Genomic DNA, 24,485 nt, shown 5'->3' with positions numbered 1-24,485 from the left:
GGAGAGAGAGAGAGAGAGAGAGAGAGAGGTGAGAGAACATCAATTCGTTTCCTTCTGTATGCTCCAACCAGGGTTCAAATCGCAACTTAGGTATGTGCCATGACAGGGAACTGAACAAACAACCTTTTGGTATACAGGATGACGCTTCAAACAACTCTAACTGAACCACACTGGCAAGAGCATAACTTTATTTCTTGTTCCTTAGTTTGACTGCTAATTATGGCATTTATAACATAAAATATTCTACCATAAAAATTAAAATTACTTTTCTTTAGCCATTATGAATCTCAGAACCAAAACTACCATCCACTTTTATTTTCAACTTCAATTTCCAATCGTACACAAGCTCTCATGTACTTAGTCACTCAGCTTCAAGAATTAACATTCTGTCATTCTTGTTTTATCTATCATCTCCTCAGCGCCCCTTTCCCCATGTTTTTGCTGGACTATTTTAAAGCAAATCTCAGACATTCATGATTTCACCTGTGAATACTACAGTACGCATCCCTAATAGATATGAGATTAAAAAAAAATTTTATATTGATTTCAGACAGGAAGGGAGAGAGAGAAATGCCGGGAGCTGGTCCATCCTTACGGTTTCAAGGGACCTGGCATATATGGCATACTGTTCTCAATATGTTTGCTCACCTTCTTGGCACTATGTGTTTTAACCAAGGTCTCCTCTGAGAAAGGTTGTTTCCCCAGGCAGGGATTTTCCCCTGAAGTTAGGGAGGGAATAAAACCCCTTAACTAAGTGCCAGGCAGGTAATTAATCACTTTAACTACAAACAATCATGCTTAAGCTACATAATCTTTACTCCCTGGAATGGAGATAAGAAACGCCCTAACCTTTGGAATAGAGATTGATAGGATTCAATCAACTGGTATAAATACAGATGTAACAAGACAACAGGACACAGAACCTAGACACAGAACCTAGAGACAGAAGAACTTCGCTGGAGAGAACATGGCAAAAGATCCTGGACAGAAACTGGCCACACAACCTAGAGACAGAACCTGGCTGAAGAACCTAGAGACAGAACATGGCTACAGAACCTGGATAGAACATAGCAAGAGAACCTAACTAGAACCTGGTGACTGAACCTGGCTGGAGAACCTAGCAAGAGAACATGGACACAGAACCTGGCTGGAGATCCTAAGCAGAACCTCTCTGGAGATCCAGACCAGAACTTGGCTGGAGATCCTGGCTAGGCTGCTGATCAACTGAACACTGTCTCCGTGTCATTCCTTCTTCGCCGACTCCGTCCACACCTTTGGGGACCCCTGGACCTGCTGGGGTTGGATCCCAGCAGAGAAAGAGTTAGAAACATTAATGATGAGAATCAATGATTGGCTGCCTCCTGCATGGCCCCCCACCAGGGACCAAGCCCACAACCGAGAATTGATCAGTGAACTCCTGGTTCATGGGTCGACACTTAACCATGGAACCACACTGGCTGGGTGGTAAGATATTTTTTATTTTATACTACCGTTGGTCCCAATCTAATACTCAGTTCATGTTCAATTTTATACCAATTTTCTCAAAAGTATCTTTTCTCCTCCAATTGGTTTGAATCAGGATCTAACAAAAAAGCCCATACATTTGCAGATTAATTTTAATAGCTTCAAAAGCCCTTACTGTTCTTATTAACTAACTTCTTCTCTGGCTTCAATATGTAAATATGCTTATTTTCCACTTAACCTGATTTCTTTATCTATTCCTATAGTTAACTTTGACTTACATGTGTTACTGTAACTTGCTCAATTCCTTTTTGGAACAAACCAGAAGAGAAAGGAAGAAATAAAATACTCAATAATTATTTATGAGAACCTGTGAATATCAAGGATTTATCTGAGAACTACACACTTAAATTACATTCATTTATGATGAAATAGACTGTCTAAATTTTCTAACTTCAATTAAATTTGGAAATGGCCTTTATATATTTTAAGCAAATAGTTAATGAACTTGACTGTTACCATGCTCTCTTTGGTAAAACTTGGAGACATGGTACTGTATTATACATTATCTTTCCACAACAGAAAGTAGGTACAATGTTTAGATGAAGGAAAGATATACTCAATCAATGTGCACTTTCAGCATTTCAAAGGAAAATATGCGTATCCACTCAAGATCTAGATGAATGTTAAATTGAGAAATCTCAAAGTATAGAGTTATAGGGAGTTTATTTATGTACAAACACAAGCATTTCCAAAAATGATATGGAGTTTGGACAACTAAAAATAACCGGAAAAAAGCAGTTTATGGTAAATAGCAGTATATAGGAACTTCATTCTAACATTATGATGATGCCTTTATGTTTACATATCAAATACCTAGGAAAGGATGTGTATATTTAATTAACAAAATAATTTATATGTACTTTCCCTCTCCAGGAATCCTGCCTTTTCAACCAAGTACCACCTTGATTATCTTTCTTCTTTCAGTACCTTTCATGATGAATGATTTATGCGAGTTGTTCCATTCTCTGACTACAGTACTCATCCCCTCCTTCGCAATAATCTACTTCTCATTCCCATTATGCTGTCTCCACTTGTCAAATACATTGCATCTCTTCTGTTCTTCCCCCAATCTCTGCAACATGCAGTATTGCTGACCATTCCCTTTCTTAAGCTCTTTTTCCCTTGGCCTCTGTGACAAAATAAAACCCAAATTTTCCTTAACCTTCAAGATTATCCAACTTGATCTTTTTGTCTTATATCATTATTTAGAGACATCCTTTAAGGTTTAACATATACTTTATTACATGGTTTTTTTTTTAATATTTTATTGATTTATTTACAGAGATGACAGGAGAGGTATAGAGAGTTAGAAACATCAATGAGAGAGAAACATCCATCAGCTGCCTCCTGCACACTCCCTGCAACCTAGGTACATGCCCTTAACCGGAATTGAACCTGGGACCCTTCAGTCTGCAGGCTGACGCTCTATCCACTGAGTTAAACCAGGTAGGGCTTTATTACATGTTTTATCAGGTAATTCATACATGCTTATGTTTCTCACTTCTTAGAATATAACTCCATGCCTACAGTTCTCACTACTCTCCTAGTTTTGGTTCCTTATCTTTAACTGCATCCAAGGCAGTTTTGTTGGACTGTACCATTACTTCAAACTTTACATTCTCAGAAAAAGTCACAAATGTCTTTTTCTTAATGAGAATAATAATGACAAGATTAAAGGAGATAATGTGTGGGAAAATTTATAAAAATTCAAAATGTCTTTAAAAATGACAAAACATTGAAGGTTTGGGGATATTACCCTAGATTTATAGGGTAATAGGTTATATTTCAAATTAAAGATATTAATTAAAAATATGTAAGTATAAATGGATGAAAATGAGTGAAAAGCTGGCTCTAGAGCCATCCTCTCAACAACCACAAATCAAAATCATTCAATTCCCTCCCTCCAGTATTTGAACAAGGTTAAAATTGGTAACAAATTTGTATACTTTCATAGAAAATTTTAAGAGTGCATTTTCTGTGATCTATACCTCTTCAGTACCAAAACAAAACTGTTATAACTAAACCTACTAATGTTTAAGTAAGCAGAGACTATTATGTTTATAAATACTTAAAAAGTTTCAGTCTAATTTTTGTTAAAATGAAATACATGATGTTTCCTAATATATATTTTAATAATTTTCAATTAAATACTTTTATTTACCATTTCTAAATCTGCTTATATGGTTAATTTACAGCAATTATATATACAAACTAGAGGCCCAATGCATGAAATTCGTGGACTGTTAGGGTCCCTAGCACCTGCCAGCTGGGGCCTCCCTCCTTTCCCCTGGCCGGCCCCACCTCCTGCTCAAACTCCCAGTCAAGAGGACAATTTGCATGCTACGCTTTTATTATATAGGATTGTACATAATTATTCTCTAAAAATTTAAATAAGTATATGGTAAGTTTTTCTACTTGCATTTAAATAGGTACAATATTGAAACAGATAGTGTAAAAACACAGAAACAGAATATTTCAGTAACCTAGATGTATATTATTTATCCCAACCAAAAGTAGTATGCAATGGTTTAATTTATAAAGTGCTCCCTCTCTCTAGGCAGAGCACTCAGGGATAGAGTCCTGCAAAAATATTAATGTGGCACTAGATTAAGTTTATACTTAGTGTTTCAGTCACCAAATAGGAATTCTGTTAATCAGAACACAGGTGATAGAGGGACAATGAAAGAACTACTGGCTTAGTTTTCCATTTGATTTTTTTCAGTCTCTCATGCCTTATCTGGTTAATTTTGGTTTCTTCTCGGGTTGTTTTCTAGCCCATGAAAACTACCAAGACACAATCATCAATGACCCTTGCCTTTCTTACCACCAAATACTTAAGTGCATGCCTTTTGTGAATATTTTTAATCGATTAGTGAAAATGTTTGAATTAAATCAAGTTTTCATGCTATTCTCACAAGAGGAATTTTTACTTATTGCAGCAAAATTTAGAACTTATTTCTAGGTTAGTAATGCCAAAGGCATTCTTTGAAATAACTATACCTAAATGAAACCATAAAGAAAAAAATTAATAATGCAATTTAATCAAAATTTAATAAAGTTGTACCGTAGAAGCTATAGCAAAGGAAAGTGTTAACATTAAATATGTTTACTATAGACTTTGAGCATTTAGGCTTTATCAAATTAGCAAAATTTCCCTTTATTCTTAGTTTCTGAGAGTCTTTTTATATGCAGGTGATAATTTTAAAAATGTTGTATTCCAATAAACTCTCAATTGATAATTCATGACATATTGTTATATGTAATTTGTCATATTGTATAATGAATACATACTTACTTCTTCAGGCTTTAATATATGGGTTCCCTATTAAACTGTTTGATTCAGTGAAAAATGAGACTTGTACTTCCATGCATCTCTAGTGCAGTTCCTTTTTTCACCAATATTTATTGCATGTGTATTGTGTTAGATATTATGTAAGAAATTGTGTTTTTTTCTTACAAGCAATTACTACAATTGTTTAAGTAAATAAAAATGGTATTGTATTAGCACATAGAGATGATAAAAGAAAAGTATGTAATTAGTTCAATCTTTCAGGTGAAATTTCGTAATTTTAAGTTGAAAAGCTCTCTCAAATCTTTGGAACTCATGGTACTTTTATATTAACCAACAAGCAATTTTGTAATATCAAGAATTATTTAAAACTATCTATCTATCTATCTATCTATCTATCTATCTATCTATCTATCTATCTATCTATCTATCTATCTATCTATCTATCTAAAAGCCTAAGCGACCATTCGCTGTGACACGCACTGACCATCAGGGGGCACAGGCATGAAAACATGGACCAGACTGATGAATCTCAGAGGGAAAGGGGAGGGGCACGAAGAGACTAACCAAAGATCTTATATGCATAGTAGAAGCCCGGTGCACAGATTTGTGCACTGGTGGGGTCCCTTGGCCTGGCCTGCGGGAAGCAAGCTGAAACCGGCAGTCTGACATCCCCTGAGGGGTTCCGGAATGCGAGAGGGCACAGGCCAGGCTAAGAGGCCCCACCGGCATGAATCCGTGCACCAGGCCTCTAGTAATCCTATTTAAAAATAGACAAACATGGTAATTAACCGCACCTCCGACACGCTTCCCATTGGCTAATCAGGGCGATATGCAAATTAACTGACAACCAAGATGGCGGCCGGCAGCCAGGCAGCTGAAGCGAACAGGAGGCTTGCTTGCTCCAGTGAAGGAGGAAGCCAAGGTTCCCCGCCTGCTGCTGCTGGGCTCTGAGCCTGCACTCTAAGAAACAATGTTGCAATTATAGAAGCTAAACAAACCCCATGCTTTCAGCCAGCCGGCTGAGCTGGAGTTGCAACAGTGTTTCCATTACAGAAACCAAACAAACCAGATCCCTGCTTTCAGCAGCCGAGGTCTCAGAGTTGGAGCCGAGTCTCACAGCTAAAGCCAGCTCTCAGTTCCAGTGACAGCCATAGAAGGTAAATAAATCCCAGAATAAAAAAGAAAAAAAAAAAAAGGAGAGGTTGGGAGCTTAAGTCACCGGGCAGCCTGAAAACAGCCCTCAGCCCCTCACCCAGACTGGCCGGCACCCCAGTGGGCACCCCCACCTTGAAGGGGGTGTGACCAGCTACAAACAGCCATCATCCCCTCACCCAGGCAGGCCAGGCACCCAAGCGGGACCCCAACCCTGATCCGGGACACCGTTCAGGGCAAACCAGCCGGCCCCCACCCGTGCATCAGGCCTCTATCCTATATAGTAAAAGGGTAATATGCCTCCCAGCACCGGGATCAGCAGAGCCGCGAGGCCTCCTGAACCCGGGATCAGCGGAGCCGTGAGGCCTACTGGCACTAGGATCAGTGGAGCAGCGAGGCCTCCCAGCACCGGGATCAGCAGAGCAGTGAGGCCTCCCAGCACCGGGATCAGCAGAGCAGCGAGGCCTCACTGCCCCTGTGTCAAGCAGAGCCCATGCTGGGAGGCCCCCTAGCACCGGGATCAGCTGAGCAGTGAGGCCTCCCTGCCCCGTTGTCAAGCGGAGCCGTGAGGCCTCCCAGCACTGGGATCAGCGGAGCCTCAAGGCCTCCTGGCCCCTGGAGCAGTGTGACAGGGGGCAGTGCCCAAACCCCCTGATCGCCCTGCAGCTCTGTGTATGACAGAGGGCGGGGCCACAACCTCCCTATCCACCCTGCTCTTTTCGTGACAGGGGAAGGCGCCCCAACTCCCTGATCGGCTCTGCTCTGTGCCTGATAGGGGGGAGCTCCCCAACCCCCTGATCGGCCCTGCTCTGTGTGTGACAGGGTGCGGCGTCCCAACCCCCCCATGGGCCCTGCTCTGTGTGTGACGGGTTGGAGCTGCAACCTCCCCATTGGCCCTGCCCTGAGTGTGACAGGGGGGAGTGCCCCAACCCCCTGATCCACCCTGCTCTGTGCAATGACAGGGGGTAGCGCCCCAACCCCCTGATCGGCCCTGCTCTGTGCATGACAGGGGGTGGCGCTGCAACCTCCCCATCGACCCTGCCTTGAGTGTGACAGGGGGCAGCGCCCCAACCCCTCAATCGGCCCTACACTGAGCGTGACTGGGGATGGCATCACAACCTCCGGATCCGCCCTGCTCTGTGCATGACAGGGGGCGGCACCCCAACTCTCCAATCGGCCCTGCTCTGAGCCCGACCAGGGGCTGCACCTAGGGATTGGGCCTGCCCTCTGCCACCTGAGAGCGGGCCTAAGCCAGCAGGTCGTTATCTCCCGAGGGGTCCCAGTTTGTGAGAGGGCACAAGTGGGGCTGAGGGACACCCCGCCCCCCCCCGCCAATGCACAAATTTTTGTGTGCCGGGCCTCTAGTACATATATAACAATCTAAAGATAAACTAGCAAAGAACAGTACTAGTTCTAATCTAGAGACTAAATGTGAAAATTCACAAAGAAATTATTCCTAACTTCTAAAACTTCATCAATCAAGAAATCTACACAATTCTACTATGTACTTTTATAATTTTACTAGGGGCCCGGTGCACGAAATTCATGCACTGGGTGGCGGGGGGGGGGGGAGTGTCCCTCAGCCCAGCCTGCCCCCTCTCACATACTGGGAGCCCTCAGGCGTTGACCCCCATCACCCTCCAATCGCAGGATTGGCCCCTTGCCCAGGCCTGATACCTCGGCCAGAGGCGTAGACCCCCATCACCCTCCGATCGCCTGATCGGCCCCTTGCCCAGGCCTGACGCCTCCGCCAGAGGTGTCAGGCTTGGACAGGGGACCCCCATCTCCCCCTGATCACTGGCTCTGGCCCCCGCCCAGGCCTGAGGCCTCTGACCCAGGAATCATGCCTGGGCAGGGGACCCCCATCTCCCTCTGATCACTTGCTCCACACCCGCCCAAGCCTGACCCCTCTACCCAGGCTTCAGGCCTGGGCAAGGGGACCATCATATCCCCCCAATCCCCGGCTCCACCCCCCACCCAGGCCTGATGCCTCAGCCAGAGGAGTTGACCCTCATCACCCTCTGATCACCAATCACCGGATCGGCCCCTTGACCAGGCCTGAGGCCTCTGGCAGAGGTGTCAGGCCTGGGCAGGGGACCCCCAGCTCCCCGTGGTTGCAGGCTCCGCCCCTGCCCAGGCCTAACGCCTCTGGCTGAGGCATCCGGCTCCGGCAGCGGGGACCCGCAGCTGCAGCGGCCCCACGATCGTGGGCTCCGCTTTAGGCCCAGGCAAGGGACCCCTAGCTCCCGGGACTGCCAGCTTTGACCGTGCCCAGCTCCCATCGCTGGCTCCACCCCTACTTCCTGCTATCACTGGCCAGGGCGGAAAAGGCACCTGATTCTCCGATCATGGCTGGGGGGCAGGGCCAAGGCGGCCCCAGGGCCGCCTTGGCCCTGCCCCCCAGCTCTTAGCTCCCCCCTGGGTTTCCAATCACTGTCAGTGGCAGGGGGCTTCTTCCTGCTTTCCCTTTCGTCTCCCTGCATTGTGCCTACATATGCAAATTAACTGCCATCTTGTTGGCAGTTAACTGCCAATCATAGTTGGCAGTTAATTTGCATATAGCCCTGATTAGCCAATGAAAAGGGTATCGTCGTACGCCAATTACCATTTTTCTCTTTTATTAGATAAGATATTAAGTTCTACCCTTGTATTATAAGCAATTAAGTGTAGTAAAAATAAACTGTAATATACTTAGGCACATTCTCATGAAATTTAAATAGAACTTTACACAAGATAAAAAAGGTAGAGAACCATTCATTAAAGGTGCATTTTATTAAGTATCAGGTCATTCTTCTCTTTTATTTACTAGGTTAACAAATAGAATCATTATTGTAAGCATTTTAAAATATAGGTCCACAATCCCTTATTAAAAAACCTGGAATTCCTACATCTCTGAAAACTTAAACAAATTTTTTTTCACAATTCATTTGAGGGTACTCTAACCAATATGAGGATATTTATAGTCCTTATTTATCCTATCCAGTGTAAATATTTGCTGAAATTTAATGTGTTTGATTATGACAGATATCCCTGGACTCTACTGAAATGTAAAATAATAGGGGCATATGCGACATATTTTCTTCTCAAAGGCATAAGAAATATGAATATTAAAATACAACTAGCCCTGAGCTGGCTGGTATAGCTCAGTTGGTTGAGCCTCCTCCCATGTATCAATTCCTGGTCAGGGCACATGTTTGAGTTGCAGGCTCCATCCCCAATAGGGGGCATGCAGGAGGCACCAATAGACATTTTTCTCATATCAGTGTTTCTCTCAAATAAATAAAAACCTTGACAAAAATATAACTAGCCCTAAGTGTGTGTGTGTGTGTGTGTGTGTGTGTGTGTGTGTGTGTGTTTTAATATATCTTTACTGATTTCAGAGAGGAAGGGAGAGAGAGAGACAGAAACACCAATGTGTTTCGAACTACAACCGCTTGGTTCATAGGTTGATGCGTAACCACTGAGCCACATCAGCCATGTCCTAAGTGTTTTTGATAATGGAGTGAGGAACTGATGATTCTAAAACCATTCAAAATATTTTTCCTATTCTATATGTTACCTTTTCACTATGTTGTTTCTTTCTTTAAATTTTTTTTTTTTAATTTTAGAGAGAGAGGAATGGAAAGGGAAAAACATCAATATGAGAGAGAAACATCAATTGGATGCCACTTGTACGTGCCCCGATTAGGGATTGAATCTGCAACCTTGGCATTGTGCCCTGATTGGGAATGGAACCAGCGACCCTTTGGTGCACCCAATGATGCTCCAACCAACTGAGCCACATCATCCAGGGCACTTGGATTGTTTCTTTTACTGTTTCTTTTCAGTTTGATATAGTCCCATCTATTATTGCTTTTGTGCCTGTGCTTTTGGTGTCATAACCAAGAAATCACCTCTTAGACTAATGTCATGAAGCATTTGCCTTAAGGTTTCTTCTAGAAGTTTTATGGATTCAGGCTTTATTTTTAAATCTTTACACCACATATCTGATAAAGAGATAATGTACAAAAAAATAAGGAACCCCTACAATTCAATAGCTAAAAACCAAATAACAGATCAAAAAATGGGCCTATGACTCAAGTAGACATTTCTCCAAAGAAGGCATACAATGAAAATGCTCAATATCTGTAATCATAGTAGAAATGCAAATCAAAACCACAAGATTATCTCCTCATACCATTATCAAGAGACCAAAGGTAAGTGCTAACAAGAATGTGGAGAAATTAGAATCCTTGCATGCTATTGGTGAAAATGTAAAATAATGCAGCTGCTATAGAAAACTGTATGAAGGTTCCTTAAGAAATTAAAAACAGAAATACAATATGATCCAGAAATCTCACTTCTGAGTATATATCCAGAAGAACCAAAATAAGTATATTGAAGAAATATCTGCACTCCCTTGTTCATTGCAGTATAATTCACAGTAGCTAAAATATGGAAACAACCTAAATTTCCATTAGCAAATGAATGGATAAAGAAAATGTGATAAACACAGAGAATGAAATATTATTCAATCTTAAAAAGGAAAGAAAATCCTGCCCTGTGAGATAACATGGATAAGCCTGGGGGATATTATGCTAGGTAAAATTAACTTCACAGAAGGACAAATACTGCATAATTCTAATTATATGATGTATCTAAACTAGTATAACCCATGGGAACAAAGTAAAATGGTAGTTGCTGGGGAAAGGAAGAAATGGAAAGTTAGTGTTCAACAGGAATAAAGTTTCAGTTGTACAAAATGAATAAATTCTAAAGATCTGCTGTACAACAATGTGCCTATAGTTAACACTGTATTGTGAACTTAAAAAATTGTTTAGAGGATAGATCTTACCACAGTTTAAAAAATGTTTAAAAATATTTCTAATATTTTTCAGTCCTCATTTACTATTAAAAGCAATTCTTATACTCATGTATCTCTACTTGTGCTTTCATATTCTAACACGTTTTAATAAACAAAAATATTATTTTCACATCAAAATCATTGTGATAAAGAACATTTTTAAACAGACACTTGAGAAATATCAAAAGCCTGAAACAAAATATTAAAGAAAATGTTTAATAGTGATTTAACTGTATTAGACAATATAACATAACATTAATACTACACCTTATTCTATAAGAGATTTGAATTGGAAGCCTTTTTAGTAATAGCACATTACATGCAAATTTACATAATTTCTATACTGAGGAAAAATATTAAATATAAAGAAGGTACGTACAACACACAATGAGATTCTTCTATCATTCTGGATTTCATTATCTCAAATCAAAGGCTTCTAAATCATGTAATATACCATAAAAAGTGGGAGCACTTACTTAGGAGTAGAAGGACCCCTTGGCCATGTTCCGTCTTCATTTTTCTGTTCTATCACTAACACCTACAAATATGACACAGTAAGAGTGTTTGTCTTAACCCCAATGTTAAAAATAGTTTTAAAAGATTAGCTGAACTCACTAAGAAACTAAAGTAACCCTGTGATTAATTAAAGCACACAGTATATAAGGTAAAAAGATATTTGTATTTTGATTCCAAAGCTAGGTAAAGGAGACAAAAATTTAAGAAGCAAAATATAAAAACTAAGCAACTGAACACACACACAAACACACACACACATACACACACACACACATACACACACACGAGAAAGATAAGGACCACTCATTTTGGAGAGCAAACTCTTCAAATATATATTTGTTTCACTTCCTAACAAGGGTACTTTCAATTTTAGTAAAAAAAATTAATTAATTAAAAGTTCAGGATAGTGTTTAGTTTATCAGTAGTCAGAAAAGAACTTATAAAATCTGGAAAACATTTAAAAAAAAAATATTTTTATTGCCCTAACCGGTTTGGCTCAGTGGATAGAGCGTCGGCCTGTGGACTGCAGGGTCCCTGGTTTGATTCCGGTCAAGGGCATGTACCTTGGTTGCGGGCATATCCCCAGTAGGGGGTGTACAGGAGGCAGCTGATGGATGTTTCTCTCTCATCGATGTTTTTAACTCTCTACCCCCTCTCCCCTCCTCTCTGGAAGGGAGAGAGAGAGAGAGAGAGATACAAACATCAATGATGAGAGGGAATCACTGATTGGCTGCCTCCAGAACATTCCCTACTGGGGATTGAGCCTGCATCCTGGGCATGTGCCCTTGACCAGAACTGAACCTGTGAACCTTCAGTCCACAGGCCAACACTCTACCCACTGAGCCAAACCGGCTAGGGCTAAAATCTGGAAAATTTAATGCACATTTTGGGAAACATTCCTATTTCAAAATCTGATAAATGCATTCCTAGCAGTAAGATCAAATTATTTAAATTCTTGAAGCCTCAGTTTTTTCTAACGTACATAATTAAAAAAATAATAGTCATTACACAGGACCAATCACTGAAAAGAGTTAACGAAATAAAACTATATATTTAAAATTGTCCCCCAGAGCTACCACAAGGCCTGCTGAATGGTAACTAAGGAGAGAGGTGGAGGTCTATTGGTAGACAAGAAAGAGAGTTGGCTGGTTCGGGAGGGGAATATTGACGAACTAGTAGAGTTCCAAGTTCCTTACTCCAGCTTCAATCAGGTAACTCTACCTTTAATTGCAATACATATTAAAAATTTAAGATTTCACTAAGAACACAATGGCTAAAGTATCAAATAACTGTTTTTATAGTCTATTTACAGAAATATGCAAGATTGAAAGTGGACATGCCAAATACTGGAGGCAGAGAGATCTGTTAAATAAGGGCTGGGAAGGACACAGAGATTAATGAAATATTTAGAAGGCAGAATCAGTAGGACTTGCTGATTGCGTTTAAATGTCTTCATTTTTCAACATATTCATTCCTCTGGATTATATCATAAAGAAAGAACAAATTGGAGCTTGATACCTTCTAGCAGGAGCTGGCAAATTATAGTTCACTTAGTTTACTGACTGCTTTTGTAAATAGCTTGTTGGAACATAGCCATTTCCATTTGTTTACATATCCTCTCTATGGTTACTTTCATTATACTAACAACGGCAGAGTTGTAGTTGTGACAGAGACCATAGAGATGGCTGAACCAAAAATATTCACTATTTAATCCTTTATAGAAGTTGGCTGACCCACCTTATTTACCTGTTATTTTTTAATGGAAACTTATTTCTTTTTATATTCAAGTTCAAAGAGGGAAACAGAAAGTTATAGTTAAGTGTCCAGCAAGGATAAGGAAGAAATGAGTTAGAAAAAGGAAGTGAGAGCCAACAGGACCCACTATAGATGTCAGATGTCCAAAAAGTTTGTGACTTAAGAAAGCTCCGTGTATGGTATGCTTAAAATAAACAGTACTACTAAACAATACCTGTCCTTGGTATAAACCAGCATCCTGAATGGTGCTGTCTGGTTTATTCAGTGGTTCAAATGTATTGCTCATGTATTTGTTCCACAATCTCGTCTCCTTTTCATCTGGAATATTGAAGATTTTTCTTATTTCCTTTTCAATTGTATCTAAATTTAAGGAGAAAAGATATGTAAATATAGCATTTAAATATATACCACGTAGACCTAAGTGCTCACCAGCATAAAAGTCCCAAATTTAAAATACTGATATGATAGTAAGAATAGGTGAATGAGTATGTAAAAAAATATGTAAAAAAACAACAATAAACAAGATTTTTAAGACCAGGTGTGCTTTTTAAGAAAATGGTAATTATAACTCTGACAGATGATTACTTAGGGAAATTGAGATCTCAAAAGGTAAAGGAGTTCAATCATATTAACACCAAGTATAATTTATGTCATATAGCTTTAATTTATTTTTATATATAAAATCAACATAATTTTTTGATGATATATAGGAGTTAGAAAATAAAGTATGACTCAGAGATATTACAAATGGAAATTTTTAATTATGACATAACTAATTTCAGAACGATTAATATTAAATTAAGTATAATTTACAATTTAAATAGTTTGTTTTAAAATATATTTTTATTGATTTCAGAGAGGTAGAGATAGAAACATCAATGATGAGAATCATCAATCAGCTGCCTTCTGCACACCCCCTACTGGGGATCGAGCCCGCAAATGAGGCATGTGCCTTTGACTGGAATCAAACCCAGGACCCTTCAGTCTGCAGGCTGACACTCTACCCACTAAGCCAAACCAGCTAAGGCTGAATTAATTTTAATAGACTATACTCTTTGGATAGATTTATAGATTCTTATTGTACAGATTTTAATGTCATGATTAATGTAATATTATAGACAGTAATCTCCCTCACCCCCGTATCTGCGGTTTTGCTTCCTGAAGTTTAAGTTACCTGTGGTCAACTGCGGTCTAATAGTATTAAATGGAAAATTCCAGAAAAATGCAATTCATAAATTTTAAATTGCATGTGTTCTGAGGAGCAGGATGAAATCACAGCTCTCTGCTCTGTCCTACCATTGACGTGAGTCATTCCTTTGTATGGCACATCCATGCTGTATATGCTACCTGCTGCCAGTCACTCATAATGGCCCCATAGTGCAAGAATAATGATGCTGGCAATTTGGATACGTCAGAGATGTAAAAAGCTTCTTTTAAGTAAAAAGGTGACTATCTATCTATATATATATGAAAGGCTCATATGCAAAGTGTCCCCTCGGGAGTTCAGCCAGGAGTTCGACCACTGGCTGACCACTAGGGCATGGTGTGGAACATGGTGGGCAACCAGGGGCGGCAGTGAGATGCTAAGGGAGCAAGGAATAGAGGAGGCGGGGAACCTGCTCGACCCTGATCGCTGGCCAAGCCGAGGGACCCTACCCATGCACGAATTTCATGTACCGGGCCTCTAGTAGTACAATAAAATATTGAGACAACATTCACATAACTTTTATTACAGTATATTCTTATATCTGTTCTATTAGTTATCAGTAGTTACTGTTGTTAACTAGAGGTCCGGTGCACAAAATTTTGCACGGGTAGGGTCCCTAGGCCTGGCAGGCGATCAGGGCAGATTAGGACCTTCCTTCGTTCTGCGCCACCCTCTGGTGGTCAGCGAGCAGTCGAACTCCTGGTTGGTAGAACTCCTGAGGGGAAAATTTGCATATTAGCCTTTTATTATATAGGATAATCTCTGTGCCTAATTTATAAATTAAACTTTATCATAGGTATGTTTGTATATGAAGAAACAGAGTACAGATATATATCGAGTTTGTTACTATCCCTGGTTTTAGGCATCTACTAGGGGTCTTGGAACATAAGCTCCATTAATAAGGGCACACTACTGTATTATATTGAAAACTTTCAGTATTTAGTATGTAGCATTGTTTTCTTTTCCTAATGATATTCCACAAATCTTGAAATTCAAAAGTTAAGTAATTTTTTCATAATATGATAGTTATATCTGGAATTCCTAATATTTTAAGCATTCATTTTAGAAAGGTGACTGTGAGTTTATTGAAGTGTCCTGGCAAAATAAAGAGGGCGAGAAAAAAAAAATCACACACAATATTTTATTGGTGAAAACATTAGTATTAAAAAGCACAGGATACTGAAAGATATCCTGTGAAAAATATAGATTTAAAGTATTTTCCTGCTGTGAAATGGGTGACTGGTAAAAGTCAAATGACATATAAAATTCAGAAATACTTTTATTTACTTGTAAGCTAAGTGTACTTAATGATTGCTTCCAACAAGGAAAACTATACAGTGCCATAATTTATAACCTCTCTTCCTCGTTGAGGAGTTCTGCATTAAGTGTTATCTCCAATGTCTATTTACATTTTCCAAAAAGATCAAATTATTATGATTAAGCTTGTTTTCTAGTAACTTTATTTGAAAATAACTACTGTTTCTGATTTTTATTTTAAGCTGTTTTTATCAAAAGTACTAAAATTTGTGATTCAATTACTAATCGTTGATTTAAAAAAACTTTTCACTCAATATATTCTTGATATTATATTACAACTAGAGGCCTGGTGCATGAAATTCATGCACAGGGGAGTGTCCCTCAGCTGGGCCTGCACCCTTTCCAATCTGGGACCCCTCAGGGGATGTCTGACTGCTGGTTTAGGCCCGATCCCTCTCGCAATCCAGGACCACTGGCTCCTAACCACTCACCTGCCTGCCTGTCTAATGCCTCCAACTGCCCTCCCCTGCTGGCCTGGTCGCGCCCCCAACTGCCCTCCCCTGCCGGCCTACTCACCCCCATCTGCCCTCCCCTGCTGGCCTGGTTGCACCCCCAACAGCCTTCCCCTGCAGGACTGGTTGCCCCAACTGTCCTCCCCTGCAGGCCAGTTCACCCCCAACTGCTCTCCCGTGCCAGCTTGGGCTCTCCCCCAACTGTCCTCCCCTGCCGGCCTGATCTTGCCACCAACTGCCCTCCCCTGCTGGCCTGATCGCCCCAAATTGCCCTCCCCTGCCAGCCTGATCGCCCTGAATTGCCCTCCCCAGCCGGCCTGATCGCCCCTAGCCCCCTGCCAGCCTGAACTCGCCCCTAACTGCCTCTGCCTTGGCCCCCACCACCATGGCTTTGTGTGGAAGGAAGTCAAATGTCTGGAAGATGGCCGGTTGACCTGGTCTAATTAGCATATTACCCTTTTATTAGTATAGATAGATATGGCCTTCAAATAGAATGAAAAATTTTACATAAATTTCAATGTACATTTATATATATATATATATATATATATATACACACACACACACACACACACACACACACACACACACATACACACACACACATACATACACACACATACATACAGATATGTAGGCATATAAATATATAAAGGGAGTTAGGTACACTTTTATTTGAAACTTTAATTCCCTAATCTACTCATCATAAAAGTTCTTTAATTTATAATCCTGTTATAAACAAAATACACATTTTCAAATGCTAAAGTAAAACATAAATAATTTGATGCTTTTAAAAAAGTAAAATGGCACAAATATTAACTTCATTTAATAATGTAAAGTGAATTTAGAAACCATAAATAATTCAACATTAAGCTAAGACATAGTGCATCAAGCTTGGGAATCTATAATGTTAAATACAGACCCTTAACATCGTTATCATCCTAGTAACATTTAACAAATAGAATTATAGTTAAATTTCTAATAGCAATGATTTAACAGATCTTGCATTACCTATTGTGTCAGCCTTGCTAAATCTTCTAGTTACAACATTGTTCATGTTTCCATTTTCACAGAGCTTCAATTCTGTGAGGTATACTTCTACTTTGCAGTGCTTTACAAACATACCCTGTTCAACCACCTGAAAAAGCAAAACAAAACAGTGTCAGCTATGGCTCAATATATTTCACTGTCTCTAACAGAATACATTTTCTAAAGAGGCTTAGAAAAAGCCACAGATCTTCAATGGAAAACAATAACTAGTAGAATCTATCAATATAAAAAATATTAACTATTTGAAAAGGCAAGAAACATTTTTAGAAAATTTAATATTTAACAGAATATAAATAATCATATTAAACACTAATAGTATGGAAAGGTATTCTACTGATCTATGAAGATACTTAAATACACAATGAATACATTCAGTACTTATAACAAAAAAGTTTACTCAAAATGTAAATACAACTCTGACTAAAGATACAGACATACTTATAGTTTTTAGTACTGATCTCAAGCTGAAAACTTTTTAAAATAAGTTTTATACAATTTCAGCTAGCAATAGCTGTCTCACTCTGTACGTTAAAACAAATATTTTAAAATTACTGCTGCCAAATTATTTAGCTATGCGCTATACCTGATATGTTAGTTTACCATCCTCAGATGACTTTGATCTTTAAAACGCACACTTAGTAATTCTACGCAACAAATGAAAATTAAAAAAGCTGCTTAAACATGCAAGCAATAAAGCAAAAAGATAGAAAATGTGTGTACATTAGGGTCACCTTTTTAATAAGTATATTTCCTTTTGCTCTTCTAAAGGTTAACTGTAGGGTTTCAGTCATGAATACTGTTTCTGAAAATAGTAATCAGCCTGATATGTGATACATTAGACAAATATGGAGAAAGGGAGGCTCCAAATGACTCTTGCACTCACACGCTTAGCATCACTTTAGTAAGGGATTTAAAAATTTCTCTTTCACTTGTAGGGAAACAGTTTTAGCTCAAAAACTTCAAATGTAGTTTATCTAGCACTTAATGTCCAACCCAACATAATTTTTATGATACTTTGTCATATATATTCTCCTACTACATTTATTTATTATTTTATGGGGGTGGGCACTGGTTAACAAAATTATACAGGTTTCAGGTGCACAATTCTACAGGACATCATCTGTACACTGCTTTGTGTGTTCACCACACCAACTCAGGTCCCCGTCCATCCCCATGTATGTCCTCTATACCCTCCTCCAGCCTCTAAACCCACTATCACCTCACTGTAGTCCTCCTATTGCATTTCTAAAACAGGTTAACAGCCTATGCCTCTCCTTCTATTAATTAACTTAATTCATTTTACAAACCAATATGTAAATTGTCTAACTCTTAAGTTAGACAATGTTTTATCTCTTTATGCTTATTTTGAGGTAAAGAATGTAGCAAAAGATACCACATCATTTTATTTTATAAGATTGCTTATAGCAATATTTAAGTAGAAAAACTAGGAATCAAATATCACTATCAATAAAAAATTTGTTCTAGGACTCAATATCAGAAAAGAATCTAAAATATATTAAGGTAGCTACTAATCATTGATAAGTTGCTATAAAAACTACAGGCCTCATTCTTATGGGGGAGAAAATGGAATGACCAACAACAGATCAGGTAATGGAATACAGAAACAGGATAAAATAATAAAAAATATGAACATTCCTCATGATTTACATGGAAGTATATATATTTTAAATAATCATAGTTCTTTTTTTAAAAGCAATTAATTTTAATAACACTAACATATTTTTCTGAAAAAACCCCTGGTGATTTAACTGTTAGAAAGTTATTATAAACAGTGAAAAAAATACCATCAGGATAATTTCAAAATCCACACTTCACTGGGATTCAGAATTTTTCTCATTTTTTTCTTCTCTCTGACAATATCATACATTACTAAAACACTCTATCACTACTTGGAATACTATGAATATATTTATAAGATATTACAGTACTTCTAAAAGTAGTGTATTAAAAAGCTATTCTTGTTTGGGATGATGAAAAATTTTGGAAATAGTGGTGATGGTTGCACAACATCCTGATTGTAATTACTGCCACTGACTTTTGCACTTAAAATGGCAAGTTTTAGATTTTACATACTTTATAATAAAAAAAAACTTAAAGGAAACAAAAAAAGCTGTTCTTTTAAAAAAATATTTCTGTCTTACAACTATTTCTGATTTCAAAGAACCATACTATATGAATGATTATAGCACTTCAGCACAGAAAATTAATTATCATATTTATGTATTCATGTTATGATCATATGTAAATTATTTGTTTATATAACATAGCTTTCATTTTTATTTATATAAAGTTTCCTACGTTCATTAAGAATGTCTGCACTGAAAATAATCATTTAAAATGGTGGCTATGAAGACTAACAGAAAGAAACAGGCTTACAAAAACAGGTTATAAAGTTATATTTATCTATTATTATAACCATTAAAACATACATTTGAAATTCAAGCCTGGAAGGTTACTATTCAAAAATAATAGTTATGTTTCAGAATTAGAGGTGACAATTAAAATAGTTTGTTTTCTAAGTAAATTATCCTATATAATAAAAGGCTAATATGCAAATTGACTGAAAGGTGGAATGACCGGTTGCTATGATGTGCACTGACCACCAAGGGGCATAAGCTCAATGTAGGAGCTGACCCATGGTGGTCAGTGCGCTCCCACAAGGGGAATGCCACTCAGCTAGAAGCCCTGAGCCAGGCTCATGGCTGGTGAAAGCAGCAGCGGTGGCGGGAACCTCTCCCACCTCCACGGCAGCACTACGGATGCCTGACTGCCAGCTTAAGCCATCAGTTGGACATACCCCGAGGGTTCCCAGACTGCAAAAGGGTGCAGATCGGGCTGAGGGAGCCCCCGCCCCCCCCCCCCGAGTGCACAAATTTCATGCACCGGACCTCTAGTGCTGTTATAAATAAGGAGCAAGCACAAGGTAAAATCTGGCTCCTTGTCCAAAATATAAGACTTATGATGGCTATATAAAAGTATTTCTGCCCTGGCCAGGTGCTCAGTTGTTGGTGTATCATCCCATACACTAAAAGTTTGCAGGTTCCTTCCCCAGTAGCAGTGAGTACATGAGGCAACTGATTAATGTTTCTCTTTCACATCAATGTTTCTTTTTCCTCCTCTTTTCCTCCCCCGTGCTTCCTCTCGCTTTAAAATCAATCAAAACATCTTTGGGTGAGGATTAAAAACTACATATTTCCATTAATTCAAGGCCACATAGAAGGTAAAGCCTCTTTACTGAGTTTGTGAAGGAAATACAAGTTTATGCTGAATTAAATAAATATAAATTCCATTTGTTCATCTTGCTGTGAATATTAGAAAACATTTTGTATAAAGCCATGAAATATATTTAATAAACTTAATGTATGAAAGTTTACAGAAACTTTATTTCATTCCAAATAATGCCTTCTTACCCCCTCTGGAAACAGAAAGTAATTTCTAAAGAAATCCATTACTCAACAACAATTTGGTAACACTAGGCCTAATGGACACATTTACTATTTTTGAGGAGTGAGCTACCTTCATTTTTGTAGCATCCTATCTAATAAAAGAGAAACATGGTAATTGGCGTACGACCGATACCCTTTTCATTGGCTAATCAGCGAGTTATGCAAATTAACTGTCAGCCAAGATGGCGGCCAGCAGCCAGGCAGCTTGAAACTAACATGAGGCTTGGTTGCCTCAGTGACGGAGGAAACCAACATTCCCCGCCTGCCTCTGCCTCTGAGCTGGCAGTTTAAGAAACATTGTAACAAATACGCCCAACTTCAGCCAGCAGATTTGCAACATTGTAAGCAAAGGCCAGAAACCTACTTTCAGCCGGAGGCCTAAGAGCTGGAGCCAAGCCTCAAGGTAAAGCTGGCCCAGAATAAAAAAAAAAAAAAAAAAAAAAAAAAGGAAAAAAGGAGCGTTTGGGAGTTCACTCACCCCCAGCCTGAAAACAGCCCTCAGCCCCTCACCCAGACTGGCCAGGCACCCCAGTGGGGACCCCCACCCTGATCCAGAACACCCTTCAGGGCAAACCAGCCGGCCCCACCCATGCACCAGGCCTCTACCCTATATAGTAAAAGGGTAATATGCCTCCCAGAACCGGGATCAGCGGAGCCGTGAGGCCTCCCGGCACTGGAATCAGCATGACAGGGGGCAGCACCCAAACCCCCTGATCGCCCTGCGGCTCTGTGTGTGACAAGGGGGCGGGGCCACAACCTCCCTATCCACCCTGCTCTGTGCCTGATATGGGGGAGCTCCCCCCCCCCACGGGCCCTGCTCTGTGTGTGACGGGGTAGAGCCATAACCTCCCCATCAGCCCTGCCCTGAGTGTGAGAGTGGCGGCGCCCCAACCCCCTGATCCGCCCTGCTTTGTGGGTGATAGAGGGCAGCACCCCAACCCCCTGATGGACCCTGCTCTGTGCGTGACAGGGTACAGAGCCCCAACCCCCCTGATGGGCCCTGCTCTGTGTGTGACAGGGGGTTGCTCCAGAACCTCCCCATCGACCCTGCCTTGAGTGTGACAGGGGGCGGCGCCCCAACTCCCCAATTGGCCCTGCTCTGAGCCCGACCAGGGGCTGCACCTAGGGATTGGGCCTGCCCTCTGCCACCCGGGAGCAGGCCTAAGCCAGCAGGTCGTTATCTCCCAAGGGGTCCCAGACTGCTAGAGGGCACAGGCCAGGCTGAGGGACCCCCCCTCCCCCCCCCCGAGTGCACAAATTTTTGTGCACCGGGCCTCTAGTTTACTAATAAGCACCTATACTTAGTGCTAGGTGTCACAGGTGAATTAGACTTAGGCTCTGGAGTCAGAGTGAGAATACCTAGTGGTAAAGACAGACAAGTAGAGCAGTATAACACAAAGATGAAATCATCCTAGTAGTTGTTAATACTAACAAATGCTACATGTTACTTTCTATCTACAAATATTTAAGGATGCGTCTTTTCAAAAATGTAATACCATTATCACAACTAACATAATTTAAATGAATCCCTTAATACCAATTATCTAGTCAATGTTCAAATTGTCTCAAAATTTCTTATTTTTAATACATTGTTTGAATCAGATCCCAAATAAAATTGACATATTACAATTAATAAAGTCTCTTCAATATATTTTAACTGAAACTTTGTCTATTTTTTCATTTTTGCAATATTTATTGACTACTTCATAAATGTTGAGATGTATTCTAAATAAGATGCAAATAATATTTAACTACCCCCTTTCTTGGGATGTTGGTAAGCATAAATTAATCAGTGCCTCGATTGAAGTGGGAAAACTATGGCCTACAAGCTAAATCTGACTCACCATCTATTTTTAACATTTTACTGGAACACAGCCATACTCATTCATTCATGTATCATCTATGGCTGTTTTTGCACCCAAAACAGCAGAGATGAGTAGGTTCCACAGAGACCATTTTGGCTCGCAAAGCTAAAAATATTTACTATCTAGCCCTTTACAGAAAATGGTGACTCCTATGGCCATTAATTCATTAGGTCTTTTAAAAATTTGCTCAGTAATGTTTTGTATTTTTCAGTAGAAAATCAGTTTTTGTTGGTTTATTTCTATGAAGTCTGATGCTACAAGCATTATTTTAAAATTCAACTTTATTTGCTACTGATATGTAACTGACTTTTACATATTGACCTTATATCCAGCTATCTTGCTAAACTTAATTAATTCTAATTATCAGTATAATTTTTTTGAAATTTTCAACATATAAAATGTCTTACATTTTTATTTTTTTATGTTTTAACCTTTATTCTTTCAGTTCTTTTCCTTTGATCACCAAACTGGCTAAAACCTCTAATATAGTTATCCTTGTCTTGTCCCTGATCTGAGAGAGCTTTGAATATTTTACCAATAGGTATATTTGCATATAGCTTCTGCTCCTAGCTTTCTATTTCTATGAGCTAAAAAAAAATCATACATGAATATTGAATTTTATCAAATGCTTTTTCTGTATCTATTGAGATTATTTTTCTTCTTTATTCAGCTGATACCAAAATTGTAAGTGATTTTCAAAGTTAAATCAAAATTGCATTTAAAAATCCAGCTTATCCATTTTTATTTGCCCTTTTTACTAATTGCTGGATTTGCTTTGCTAATATAGTGTTTAGAAATTATCCATGTACATGAGTAAGACTAGCCTGTAATTATTTTTTTATAATGCCCTTCAAGGTTTTGTGTCAAATTTATGCTAGCCACAAAATAAGTTAGGAAGTATGCCTTCTATTTTTGGAAAAGTTTGAATTAGATTGGTATATTTCTTCCTTAAATATTTGATAGAATATATTGATAAAACCTTCTAGACCTGCATTTTACTTTGTGGAAAGGTTTTCATTTAATGATTCTATTTCTTTAATCACAAAGTGCAATGCAGACTTTTTATTTCTCACTGTTTCAACATTAAGTTGTACTTTTGTAAAAATTTGTCCATTTCAGCTAAATTTTCAAGTTATTGCATGAAGCTGTTCAGAAACATAATCTTTTTAAAAAGTCTTTAGGCTCTGCTATGATGTCCCCTTTTCATTCCTAAAAAGGTTATTTTTGCCTATTCTCTTTTTATTCTTAACCAGTCTTGCCAGGACTCATCTTTATTTTACTGGCCTAAGTTTACTGTTTTTGCAATGAGTAAACTTTGTTCATTTAGTGTTTTTTTTTTTTTCCTTTTTTATTAATGTCTGCTATACATTATTATTTCTTGATTAGGCTTAATTTCCTTTTCTTCTCTTAACTTCTTGAGACAACAGATTTTCAGTATTTCTTCTTTCCAATATATGCATTTAACTATAAAATTCCTTCTAAGGATGGCTTTAGTCACCCTTTTATGTTGTATTATTTTATTATTCAGTTGAAAATATTAGACAGTTTTAGAATACAAAATAAACTTGTCTTCTGCACTAAGTGCTATGCATGTTATTAGGTGGTTAATCACGTTGCTCAAATCTGCTTCCAAGCTCACTCATGTGATTGTTGGCAGGCCTCAGTTCCTCTACAGCTGTTGACAGAGACTTCAGTTCCTCATCATGTGAGTCTCTGTAGGCTGCCTGCATGGCATGCTGTTTCACTCAGAGTGACTGATCCAAGAGAAAGAGAGCACCCCAAGTTAAACCTACCCGTATATTTGTTTTGTTTGTTTTTTTTTCTACCCGTGTATTTGTAAACTAACTCTGAATTGACATACTACCACTTCTGCCATATTTTAACAGTCACATAAACCAACCGTGATCCAATGTGGGAGGTTACACACCCATGTGAATACCCTGTGGTGGTGATCACTGGGAAGCATCTTTGGAGCTGGCTACCACAGTCCGTTCTCTAGCCCCCAATGTCATAGTCTCTCCCTGCAAAATGCAAAATACACCCAA

General features: G+C 39.1%; 1 protein-coding gene across 14 annotated transcripts in view; it reads right to left on the bottom strand.

The window, feature by feature from the left end:
- USP15 (ubiquitin specific peptidase 15) overlaps nt 1-24,485 on the bottom strand; it is a 131,302-nt gene that overhangs the window by 61,789 nt on the left and 45,028 nt on the right. For 7 of the 14 annotated variants that reach the window (XR_009451246.1, XR_009451247.1, XM_059683452.1 and 4 more), the window contains exons 4-6: nt 17,070-17,196; nt 13,297-13,442; nt 11,288-11,349 (exon numbers count right to left, since the gene is read on the bottom strand). Coding sequence is in view for 9 of the 14 variants with exons in the window: in XM_059683452.1 (XP_059539435.1) it covers nt 11,288-11,349; nt 13,297-13,442; nt 17,070-17,196 (335 nt within the window). In the remaining 5 variants the exon portion in view is untranslated. Of the gene's footprint in view, nt 1-11,287; nt 11,350-13,296; nt 13,443-14,863; nt 15,005-17,069; nt 17,197-24,485 lie in introns of those variants that run through there. The other 7 variants (XR_009451249.1, XR_009451250.1, XR_009451248.1 and 4 more) reach the window with 2 other exon arrangements.

This window comes from Myotis daubentonii, chromosome 2 (assembly GCF_963259705.1).
Source record: "Myotis daubentonii chromosome 2, mMyoDau2.1, whole genome shotgun sequence".
In the NCBI taxonomy this organism is placed as follows: domain Eukaryota; kingdom Metazoa; phylum Chordata; class Mammalia; order Chiroptera; family Vespertilionidae; genus Myotis; species Myotis daubentonii.
This window is presented reverse-complemented; position numbering and strand designations above follow the sequence as displayed.